The sequence below is a fragment of the Pleurodeles waltl genome, chromosome 8, assembly GCF_031143425.1.
Source record: "Pleurodeles waltl isolate 20211129_DDA chromosome 8, aPleWal1.hap1.20221129, whole genome shotgun sequence".
Taxonomy (NCBI): domain Eukaryota; kingdom Metazoa; phylum Chordata; class Amphibia; order Caudata; family Salamandridae; genus Pleurodeles; species Pleurodeles waltl.
Window position 1 is genome coordinate 824,457,579 of NC_090447.1, and position 12,751 is coordinate 824,470,329.

The 12,751-nt window shown below is 41.9% G+C and overlaps 1 protein-coding gene across 4 annotated transcripts in view; it reads left to right on the forward strand.

Moving 5' to 3' along the window:
- Positions 1 to 12,751, forward strand: part of LOC138250333 (acetylserotonin O-methyltransferase-like) — a 480,756-nt gene that overhangs the window by 141,056 nt on the left and 326,949 nt on the right. For all 4 annotated transcript variants that reach the window (XM_069205105.1, XM_069205104.1, XM_069205106.1 and 1 more), the window contains one exon: positions 1,814 to 1,943. In XM_069205105.1, coding sequence (XP_069061206.1) covers positions 1,814 to 1,943 — 130 coding nt within the window. The remainder of the gene's footprint in view (positions 1 to 1,813; positions 1,944 to 12,751) is intronic.

Sequence of the window (12,751 nt, forward strand, 5' to 3'; positions counted from 1 at the left end):
TTACACCATAACTTCCCAAACCCTAATTCTTAATCTCATGCTCCCACAAATCATATTCCTATCTCTAAACATAACATTATTTGTCAGTAAACCGAGTATCCATCTGCCAGGGTCATAAACAGGCCCTATGTCTTCTGCAAATTCCTAAAATTACCAAGGAGGTATCAGTGAAGCGGTAGAGGAGCAGAGAATTGCAGGCCTTAACTACAGCCACAATGAATATTCGATTTCTAAAATTGATTGTTTTATTCTTATACATAAAAAAGTGCCAGTTACCAACCAGGGGGAGTTTTCACATTTTTTTTGTCGCAACTAAATTTTGATGTAAGGAAGGTAGGATTCAATGTGGATAGTGTTGTAGGTGATCACATTAGCTTTAAAGCATATGCTGCTTTGGGGCGTAAGTCAGTGTGTGGATTCATAAGAGGGAAGAGATGTGTTCAATTAGGCCTGTGCGTATTTTGTTTTCATTTTTTTCTGGTTCTGCCTGCAACCCACCATTCTGCATGGCCTAAAGCTTTGCTCAGCGGGGAACTTGGGTGAATATGACTACAAAAAAAACTATAATTTCAATGAAAAAACAAAGGATAAAGTGATGCTTCAATCAGGTACGGTAATAAGATCTTAGCTTGCATAAAAAAACTCAGACATTTGCTGAAAAAAACAAACATTAAAGTAACCATATAGTTGGGTACGTAGTGAATTTTTTAGGTTACATTACAAATCCCTTGAAATTCACAAAAAAACAAAGGTTAAAGTGAGGTTATTGTTAGGTGCAGAAATTACAGAAAAACTAAAGTTTGAAAACCAAAAAACATTGGTAGTCACCAGTTATCATTCACTAAGCTAACTATAACTTGCACCCAAACAATGCACTGCTTATAACCTCCCATATTACATCACTCATGACGTGAAATGACATCATTGATGATATAACTTGAACCAAAAAAAAGTTATTTTCGCCTGCTCTATTCATAATACTGAAATCTCAAATACAAATATTATGTGCAATTTCAAAGGAAAAAAATTCCCATGAAAAAGTAACAACAACTATGCATTGTACTAAAGGAACATAGCTGGATGTCAAAAGTAGCTGGCAGGTATGTGATATCCTATCATCAAGCTAGACAAAAAATGGCATGTAAAGGTTGTCAAACCAACTGTATTTTGTTCATATCATGGAGTTGTGTCAAAATACTAATACTGATGTCTGGCAGCAAACAAAGTTCTGGAAATGCTTCAACCAGTCTCAACTACAATGGATGTCTCTGAGCACCATTCCATTCCATCATACTATGCCACTGCATATGTATCAACCATATACACATCAGTCTTGGCACCCTAGACGGATTTCAGCCTCCTGGGACTTGGTCAGTAAGGTGAATGCTGGGGTTTATTGGCACAGCAGCTCAGGCAGCATGTCAGCCCACAGCCCTCTTTTTATACGTTCTTGCTCAAAATCCAAAAATGTGATGGATCTAAATGTGTGACTCAGTCCTAACATATTGAAAATCTTCTGTGTAGCATTATATTCCTCTATTTTTAGTTCAGATTTACCATTTCGAAAGGTGGAAAATGTTTTGCAAAGTAGTGTTGACCCTGCCATAATAGGAATATTTCAGCCAAAACTACCAGGCCATCTATCACTGAAGTTATTTCGTATCAGTAGCATATATGAATCATCACTTCTGTAATTATCACTGTAGTAGAAAACCCTACTGTGACATTCTATATCGTATTGCCGTTTGCCATTATGTATCATACATGAGATGCCGTTTTCTTTTGCTGATTTGATTCCAATTTTTCTCTTCAGAATTTTACAAGAACACGGACCTATCAGCTATTTATCTTACCAAGTCCAGCCCAAAGTCCTTGCATACCATGATGATGTACTTTTCTGATACTGTATACAAGTATTCTGAATATTTGGCAGATGCTGTGAGGTAAGCAAAGAATGGCTGGCCTTCATTTCCCTCCTGTCTTCTGCATATAGAGCTAAGTAGCTCGGCTCTTGCTGAATCAGATTCATCAAGTTGTCAATAAATGCGTATGATTTCACCAGAATTCTCATTACTTTCTGATTTCATTTACATTTCTTTGAAAAAAGACTAGAATGAATTGAGATAAGTTGAATTCACTTCATTATGCTGTTGTGGAAGTGCTGAATAATGCATGAGGCCAAGACTTAGCCCTTTTTGAATCACCCTACTGCTCACAAACTTCAAATTTCAGTGTTGTCTTGGCACCAAGACATGGATATTGCCCTCTCCATTTATGCAACTGAACACCATTTAGGAATGCGAGTTTAATTATCTTTATAAACATCAGTCCTAAAATTTTACCTTTTCTGACCCTGTGCCTTACCACTGCTTTCCACAACATGATTTTATATAGAGTTGATAAATAGTATTCGTCTACTCTAAAAGCAAAATCTAACATCAAAGAGATCAACAACTGGTATAATGACAGAACTGAAAAGAGGAAATTGGAACTTAGAAATACAAATTCTTCAGTTTCTTTTTATGAACTTTCCGCCGTTGGCCTTTCCAGGTGTAAAGAAGGAGTATATAATGATATGTAGTGCGGGAAATTAGAAAACTGTAAAAAATAATACATGGGTGCTCAAAAGGAAGTGAAGATTGAGGGGCGAGACGAATTCGTAAAGGAGATGAGAGACAGTTAAAAAAATTAAATGGACTAAAATGGGGGAGCAGGCTGAAGTCCGTAAAGTGATCCATTTTCCAATTAGTTTTGTTGCTGTTCTTCCTTTCCTTCTTTAGAAATGTCCATAATGCAGACGTCTGTATGCCTTTCAGCAAGCATCTATTGTTTACGGTTTGTTTCCACTTTCAGTTTGTTTCCCACGACTCGTTCGTCTACTCATAGGAAGCAGTCTATTTATATGACGGATTCTTTGGAATTCTGGGACCGGAGCTGATCATTGTGAGTTACTTGCCCCAGTCCTGATTTCCTAACAGGGATCGTACTGTTCTTTTTCTGATTTGATGTGAAATTCTGCAAGGGAGCAGAAAGTATATTGGAGACTGGGACGTACAGGAGGAGGCTTTGGCTGGTCCTAGGAACACGGTGTCCCATACTGCTGTGCTGTGTGAGGCGGGAGCGTGCCTGTTTTTCCCGTGCCGTGTGCTCTTAAACGCCCTACCACCGCCTACGGTGCAGTTGATAGAGCGGTCCGTACTGATAATTTTACCTGTGTTCGGACGCTCTTTAGGCCGATGAATCTTTTGACTAAGTGGGAACTCTCTGTACTCTTAAACGATCGACTTGCATTCAAAATCAATAATCAATAACAAACATAGGCAATACCTTGATCGACATAACACTTGACAATTAATCCAGAATACATTTCGGCGAACCCTGACCCTTTAGTCAGGAATAACCACACCAGTTTATTGCAAAGTTAGTGAATTTTATTTCCCTATATTAGCAGAGCTAGCACAATATACATGTGTCTCAACACCAAATGATAAACATAAATGAACATTAATAGCTGTCCATAACGACGAAACAGATGCAATCTATGGAGCATTTGAATCACAAGGCATTCGATAATAGCAATGCAAATCACTAATACGATAATCTGTAATGAACTAATCGCATACATTTAGTCAGCATAACAAGATCTCAAATTGCATCGTGCGACATATGGAATCCTCGTCTAACCTCAAATTAGCATCGGCATGTGGGGCTTCATGCGAAAACAATTTAGCAACATTAATTTAGAAAACTCCTAGCTAGGGACCTTGTCAAAATCAGCAGTTGGTTACCTAAAAGAAACACAATGCAATTTTACAATTTCCTTTCATATTTACCAATTACGATCAGCATACAAGGAAGTCTTCGTCTCACAGGTACCGTTCTTCGGTCAGCATGGGTACCATTTTTGATCAGCATGGGACGGGACAAAGGGGCAGGGGTGGACGGGGCAATTGCCTCACGGCGGCAAGGTAAAACTACTACTTCATGCAAAGGGATCAAATCAAAGTTACAGTCTCTAGGGCAAGAATCATTTAAAGTCTCTTTCTCTCGATCAGAGAAAGAATCAAAGTCTCTTTCAAAATGGCGTCGCAGCAAAATGGGCCATAATAGCTACGAAGTCAAAATGGCGGGATGTCCGATGATAGAGAGAGCCAGTTTCCTCTCGTGCACCTGGTTTTTATAGACAACAGTTCAAGTCCAGTAGGGTCTTCCATTGGAGGGTTCATAGGTTAGCTTCAAATTGTCCAATCAAAAACGACAGTTCTCAAGCTTTTACTTAAGCATACATTATCCTTGGAGATGGGTACGCAAGTTGTAACATTGTCTACCAATTAGCTCACTTTCAGAGCCTCCATTGTCCGCACCTGCAAGTCGACCTTGAATTAAAGAGAAAATATGCCAGGCTGGCACGAAACTTTAAGATAAGCATGTGAACAGTTTCTGTGGAAAAGTACAGCTTCAAGCACAAATACACGTTTATTAGCACAGTGGAAAAATACGAGCACCTAAACCGTGAGACCGGGCAACTAGGCCAAAGCCTCCGCTAAAGTCATGCTAAGCTAAAGCAATTCAAACAAGCAAATCGTAGCACACGTTTATGATTATGTCGGATTAGTGCAATTCTAATACACCACGTTATATAAAGCTCGCGTATAAATGATGGCAAACTACTCTGAGGGCACATTTTGTCCCCGTACAATCTTTATTAGTTCGGTTAAAGTCACACATGATTATTTCAGCACTACGTTTAAGCGTTAATAAATCAAAACCTTCATTTTCTGCTTCATCAATCCCTCCTCTGATGACTACTTGTCATCACACAAATTAAGCCCACAAATTTTATTCCATTAAAATTCTGTCAGTTCTCTTTTCCTTTTAGTTCCCCTAGTTTGCGCTTTGTATTCTTCTGCCATTCTTTTCATAATTTTCTCTTCTTTTCTTCTTTTAATTCTTTCCATAATCATTATTATTCCCCTTTTTATTCCCCAAATTCCAAACACACAAATTATTACTATTAATATTCCTTCTATTATTTTCAATAGTATCCCATTCCAAATTCCCCCAATCCAATGTCCCACTGAAGCAAGTCCCTTTCCAACCTTCTCCCACACTCCTGGTTCTTTCAATTCCTTCAAATCTGCACTTTCTTTTGTTAGATTAGCAAGCATAGTTTTAATTTTCACACTATTGTCAGGTATATAGGTACAACAGTGTCGTGCACCAAGCATTTTGCAAACACCTCCATCCTTTGCTAAAAGAATGTCTAAAGCAAGCCTATTTTGAAGAGTCATAGCTCTTTCCGCTGCAAGTTCTGCATCTATCAGTATTATAGCACCTGAAAACTTTGTCAACATGTTATCCACTATAGTAGACAACTTTCTTATCTTGATGGAATTCAGCACAACTCCCAATGAAGGAATCATGGCTCCAAATATATCTCCTACCACAGCAGCTGCGGTCTCTCTTTTCTGGATACGATGGGATCCAGACGTCTTTTGAATCATCGATACGTCATCCAGTTGATAAACCTTTGGGAATACTATACCCAAATAACATCTCCCCCACCATCCCTTTGGAAGACGATAATAGGCATTATACCCACAAATGTAATATACACCTGGAATGACAGGGTCAAGTCCGTTCATCATGAATGTCCATTTGGCCTTAAAAATAAACGTATGTTTACACTCACTCGCTCCTACAAAAATATTGTCATAATAGGATTCTCCTCGATATATACAAAATTTCCCTACATGCCAAGCATCTAAAGCTATTTTCCCTTGTGTCTTTATAGCAGCAAAATCATAATTATCTACTGAAGTCCTCTTATGTAGCTCTTTTTCTAATTTCGCCTTCATTTGTGCCCTTCTATCATCTGTGCGATCTAAAAAGCTTATTTCTACAGCAGAAACTGAGCAAGTAAGGTTCTCCCTATGAGCATGAGCCGTTTCAAAAGGTTGCATTGGCTCGAAAAATTCCCTCATTATTTTAGCATCCCAATCTTTAGCAATCTGGCTTAGCTGCGCTATTATAGGAACATATGCAAAGGTAACATCATAATTTGAGTAAAAATACTGTATGTTAGTTTGACCATAAAATCTAGACATTACTATACTACATGTAATCCCGTATGTAAGAGGCATGTGGTGATAAGTCACCCCTTCCTTTACTGATGTCGGTATCTGTGTACACACATAACAATCTTTCGCATCCATAGTCTCAACATACTCTGTTAGCAAGTGATAGAAAACGTTATACGAAAGCTCTTTCTTATCGTGCAAGAGCCTCTCATCCAATGCTAGTCTTTTCAATGGGGTTAGTTCAGTGACAGTAACAGGAGCAAAAGTAGAAGCAGCAATAGTCTCATTCTCACCCTTTCCATGCATTCCAAGCACAATTGCCATTATTATTAGTACACATGCAATTACTAAGCCTATACACACATATTTACAATATTTCTTTCTATTATTTTGCGTAGCGTACCTAGTCATGATCTGTATAGAATCAGAGAGCTAGAAGCACCTATAAAAGAAACGATTTAGCAATTCAGTTACAAAGCTGAACGAGCGCAATGTTCACACCGTCTTCTTCAAGAGGCCGGTCACTTATCGGTTAGCAGCATTTGTCTCAATTCGGCAATAACACAGTCTTTATCAGTTCAGCAAATGTCTCATCCGGTTTAGCAATGTCTCAGCTGGTTTTATCACTTTAGATTGTAGCAGGCAATATCATTTACTATTCTTTCAATCGACAGAGTGTATGAAACTTTTCTTTTCTATTGGTATCTCTTCTTCTTCTTCGTTCTCGATGCTTAGAGATACAAACTCGTCAGTCCAATCGTCATTGACTGCATAGGCCCATTCAGGACCGGAATATCTCCTGTTTGGTATCCTTTTCCTTTTCACTTTTGCTTCTCTTTTCGACTCTGCCTCGCTGGTACTTTCCTCTTTTGTCAAGTCTTTTTCTTCACTTGACGATTGTTCCACAACAGTCACTTCCTTTCTTTTCTCTTTCACTTTCGGCCTTCCTCCTTCGTTCAAACTTTCTTTACCCCTTTCTTTTATTGGTGAGATACTTAGTCTTCTCTTTGCACCATGTCCATTCGATGGACCTGCTATCTTTTCTGTGGAAGCTTGAACTTTTTAGTTCTGTTCTGCCTTGTCCCCTTCTTCCGGGGAATCAATCACGTTCTCTTTTTCTTTTTCTCTATCGTCTGCTTCTGGGAAAGCCCTCCTCTGATCAGGCTCTCCTGCTTTTCCACCTTTTTCGAGCCCTTCGTCACCGTTACTTTCTTCAGGCTCTTTATCACTTTCAGCTGCTTCAGGTTCCTTGTCACCTTCAGCTGCTTCAGGCTTTTTGCTACCCTCAGCTGCTTCAGGTTGTTTGTCACCTTTAGCTTCTGCGTCGCTGTCTGAACTTTCTCCTTGGTCTCCCCCAAGCGAGTTGGTGTCTTCGTCCCCAGAGAATATCTCTTTCTCTCCCGTTTCTGCCTGTTCGCTTTCAGTTCGGTTCTGTTCTGTCTCAGCACTCAGCACTGTTTTATCAGGCACTGGTAGTTTCAGCGCTTCAACTTCCTCATCTGTGGGACACAACACCATCTTTGTGTGACTGGCGTGAATCCAGTTGGGAACCCCCGCACACTTCACAGCGGTAGTTGTCGTCAGGATCACTTGGAAAGGGCCTTTCCAACGGGGTTCCAGACACGACTTTCTCACGTGCTTCTTTACCACGACCCAGTCACCTGCTTTCAGTGCGTGTCCTGGACCTTGGATCGGTGGCAAGGTGGTCGCTTCCACCTGGTGAGAGAAAGAGCGAACCACGTCAGCCAGTCCTTTGCAGTAGTCTAACACCATATCATCTGTAATATTCAAAAGCGCATTTGCAGGAACTGCAGGAAGTCTCATAGCCCTGCCCATGAGAATTTCGTGCGGAGACAATCCAGTCTTTCTATCGGGAGTATTTCTCATTGACATTAGTACTAAGGGCAATGCGTCAGGCCATTTCAAATTTGTCGATGCACATATTTTCGCCATTCTCGATTTCAGTGTACCATTCATCTGCTCCACCAGTCCTGATGCTTCAGGGCGATAGCTACAGTGCAGCTTTTGCTCAATGTTCAGCGCTTCGCAAAGTAACTTTATCACCTCGTTATTGAAGTGACTTCCCCTATCTGATTCTAAAGAGATCGGGAATCCGAAACGTGGTATCAACTCCCTCAACAATAGCTTCGCAACTGTAAGGCTGTCATTTCTACGTGTGGGGTATGCCTCAATCCAGTGACTAAAAATGCACACAATCACCAACACATATTTCAGACCTCCATGCACAGGCATCTCAATGAAGTCCATCTGCATTCGACTAAAAGGCCCGCTTGCCCTACCAATGTGACTCGCGTTCACAACCGTTCCCTTTCCTGGGTTCATCTGCTGGCAAGTGACACATCGATGGCAAACTGCTTCTGCAGCTTGACGAAATCTGGGGTTAAACCAATCAGTTTTGAACAATCTTATCATGGCATCTCTCCCTAGGTGAGCCTGCCCATGATAGAACCGCGCAAGCTGTGATAAGAGACTGTTTGGCAAAACAAATTTTCCCTCATGTGAAACCCATAACTCGTCTTGTCTCTTTATACATTGTGATTTAATCCAGGAATCTCTTTCATCCTCCCTGACATTATTTTGTAATGCTTTTAATTCATCTATTGTATCTACGACCTTCAAGGCAAAGGCTTCAGCTGGTTCGAGTTCTGGTTCATTTATTGAATTCCATTCGTCCCTGAGTAATATACAGTTCAAGGCACAAAATCTTGCGACTTGATCCGCATATGCGTTTCCCAGAGAAACATAGTCCTGTCCTTTCGTGTGAGCACTGCACTTTACTACTGCAACTTCGGCTGGCACTTGAATGGCGTGTAACAATTCCCTTATCCTCTCCCCGTTCTTCACTGGGGATCCTGAAGAAGTCAGGAAACCTCTCTGTGACCATAGTTGTCCAAAGTCATGCACAATTCCAAACCCGTATTGACTATCAGTGTAAATGGTGACTTTCATCAATGCAGATAGTTGACATGCTCTTGTAAGGGCTACAAGTTCTGCTACTTGTGCAGAATAGACTCCTTGCAGCCATCCCGCTTCCAAGACCCCTGTTACAGTACATACAGCATATCCTGCTTTCAAAATCCCCATCCCGTCCCTTAGACATGAACCATCAACAAAAAGAATTTGGTCATTTTCATCAAGTTTAGTATCTTTAATGTCCGGTCGAGGTTTTGTGCAAAATTCAGTCACCTGAAGGCAGTCATGCTCGACGTCTTCAGCGTTCTCAATTTCAGCATTTTTTCCAGGAAGCAAGGTTGCTGGATTCAACGTAGTGCACCTTTTCAGCTGCACATTCGGTGAGCCCAGAATTATCGTTTCATACCTTGTGAGTCTTGCTCCAGTCATGTGTTGCGTTCGGGAGCGGGTCAAAAGTATCTCGACTGAGTGAGGGACCATGACTGTTACTGGGTGTCCCATCACTATTCCTTCACTCTGAGTGAGGCTGATACCAACTGCTGCTACGGCGCGCAAACACCCTGGGAGTGCTGCTGCGACCGGATCCAAAGTAGCTGAAAAATACGCTACTGGTCTGTTTACGCCACCATGGGCTTGAGTCAAGACAGACAAAGAACATGCATCACGTTCATGACAAAACAATGTGAAAGGCTTTGTGTAATCAGGCATACCTAAAGCTGGAGCCCTGCACATGCATTCCTTTAATTCAACAAAAGCATCCATCTCATCTCCTTTCAGTTCAATTTGATCCAAGGCATCCTTCTGGGTCAGTTTCAGTAAAGGCTTTGCTAGAGTCGAGAAGTTGGGAATCCACTGGCGACAATAACCCACCATTCCCAAAAACTTCCTCACCTCCCTCCTTGTCTTTGGTGGACTCAGTTGGAGTACGCTTCTTATTCTTTCCTTCATTATTCTCCGTGACCCTTTCTCTATCTGGTGACCCAAGTATTTCACTTTCTTCTGACAGAACTGCAACTTGGAAGGGGACACTTTATGTCCATTCCTTCCCAAATGATTCAACAGAGCAATGGTATCAGCTGTGCAGCCACTTTCTGTCTTTGATGCAACCAGTAAGTCATCAATGTACTGTACTAGGGTTGACTCGAATGGCAATTCTAATGCTTCCAAATCTTTCTTTAGAATCTGATTGAATATTGACGGTGACTCAGAAAACCCTTGAGGAATTCGACACCAACTGTACACTCTGTCTAGGAATTTGAAACAAAAGAGAAATTGGCTGTCCTCATGAAGAGGCACCGAGAAGAATGCTTGTGACAAGTCGATGACTGAGAACCATTCGGCATCGCAAGGGACTTGAAACATTATCACAGCTGGATTTGGTACTACTGGGCAGCATTTGACTATGATGTCATTTATTTTCCTCAAGTCCTGCACGAGTCGGACCTTCCCACTCGGCTTTATTAGTCCCATTATTGGTGAATTACATGGACTGCTTAACACTTCTTTCAGTACCCCCTGTTTTACAAATTCGTCAATAAGTTGAGCAACTTTCATGAGGGTGTCTTGTGGCATGTGGTATTGTGGGGTCTGGGGAAAGATTGCATTGGGCTTTACAGTCACTTTCACTGGTTCCACTCCTTTCATCAATCCCACCTCTTTCCCTGTCATGTCCCACACTTCCTTTCCGACTGTTTCCCGTAATTCGGCTGGAATATCTTCTTCAGTTATCATCGGGAAAAGACAAATCAGAGGATACTCTTCATCGACAGTTTCCATCTCATCCCCCTCTACACTGTCCTCTTCTTCCCCATCACTGCTCGTCTGGATTGTTATTCCTTCGTTCGAACACATGATTGAACAACCCAATTTGCACAATAGGTCTCTCCCTAACAGTGCTATCGGGCTTGAGTCACATACCACAAACTGATGTACCCCTTGATAGTTACCGATGCTGACTGGTACCGGATCTGTAATTGGGTTCGTCAGATGTCTGTTTGCTACTCCCACCACTTGAACTGTCCTCCCTGAGAGTGGCAAATTTGGTACTTCACTACTCTTAACAGTTGAACGGGTGGCTCCCGTGTCAACCAAGAACGAGACACGATGACCCATTACTCTTCCTTCTACGTACGGACCCCTTTGATCAACTTCCAAGGATGCCGCAAGCACACAATCTCCTTCTTCTCCTGAACTTTCACTCTCCCATACGTTGTTTATTCCACTCTCACTGTGTAATGGGAACTGTTGTACGGTGCCATTTGTACTCATTACCTGACCCGAGACCTGTGGAGGAACCATCACTTGCTGCTGACTCATTGGTGCCAAGGGTATTTGCATTTGCTGATTAGGTACCATAGGTAACTGCTGTTGCATTGGCTGCATTTGCGTCATCTGCATACGAGGCATCTGCATCTGCTGCGGCTGCATAGGTTGTAATCCCTGCAATTGATTTATGGTCTGAAAATTTGGGTTTGAACCTCTCAATTTCGGTCCCCTCATTGTCTGAAATGCATTGACATCATTGATTTGCTGACCAACACCTGCACCTGTACCTGCACCTGCACCTTCCTGTACCACCATCGGGCACTCGCGTTTCCAATGACCTACAATTCCGCACACGTGACACGGCATCACCTTCTTCATTGCCTGCACACCCGTCACAACAGTGTTCAAATCCGGACCATTATTCACAAAACCTCCTCTGCCTCTGCCTCTAGGCTGTGACTGAAACGCCATGTTTCCCTGCAACTGCAGCTGCGGTTGCGGTACCTGCTGTTGGAACCCTTGCATCCCTTGCAAACCCTGCAAACCTTGCAAACCTGTTTGAGCTGCCTTAAGCTGCATCATCATCACCTTCTCTTTCAACTTTTTCTGTTTCACTTCGATTTTGTCGCTACAGTATTTCGCATAATTCAACACCTCATCAATCGGTTTCGATTGCCAACAAATCAAATGCGACTTTATCATCTGACTTATTTCTGGTCTCAGCCCTTCCACAAATCTAAACACAAAATGGAGCATGTCCTTCGCCTCTATTGTTTCCGTGCCACTGTAGTTCTTAAACGGCTTCAACAACCTCTCATAGTAACTATGAATGAATTCTTTAGCCTCTTGGGCAGTTCGATCAATCTTCTGCCAATCCACATTTTTCCCGGCAACCTTCGTCTTCAAATGCTCAATCACCTTATAGTACAAGCTCATCACCATAGGTGATGGTGCACCCGTCTCCCTGTCTCTCTCTGGTTCACTTGTCGGCCAACCTACAGCTCTTTTGCAATCCTCCCACAAATCTGCCGGAACCACAATCTCAAAGAGAGTATTCAGGTCTTCCCAGAGACATTTTGCAAGCTTCACAAACCTATCATTCAATCGGTTTCTCTCTCAGTTTGGGAAAATCGTCCGTAAAAGACTGAATGTCACTTCTGTGCCATGGTACATGTACTAATTTTCCCCCTGCTGTCTCCCTCATTGGTAACATTGTTACTGTATCACTACTCTGCGGTCTTTTCTCATTGTGCTCTGTAGCACTGTCCCTCCTCTTTTCCTTTCTCTTTACCCACCTGCTTTCCCATTTGTCTAAGCACCTCCACACTTTTGCACTCTGTAGCAATTCCCTAAGGTGTGTCCTCATGCCTGCTGACCTCATGTGTTCAAAATCTGTGGTCCCAAAATCTAACCTGTAGCTCCTGCTCAAGTGTTTCATCTTGTCTATGTCAACCCCGTTTCTGTCAGCTGCT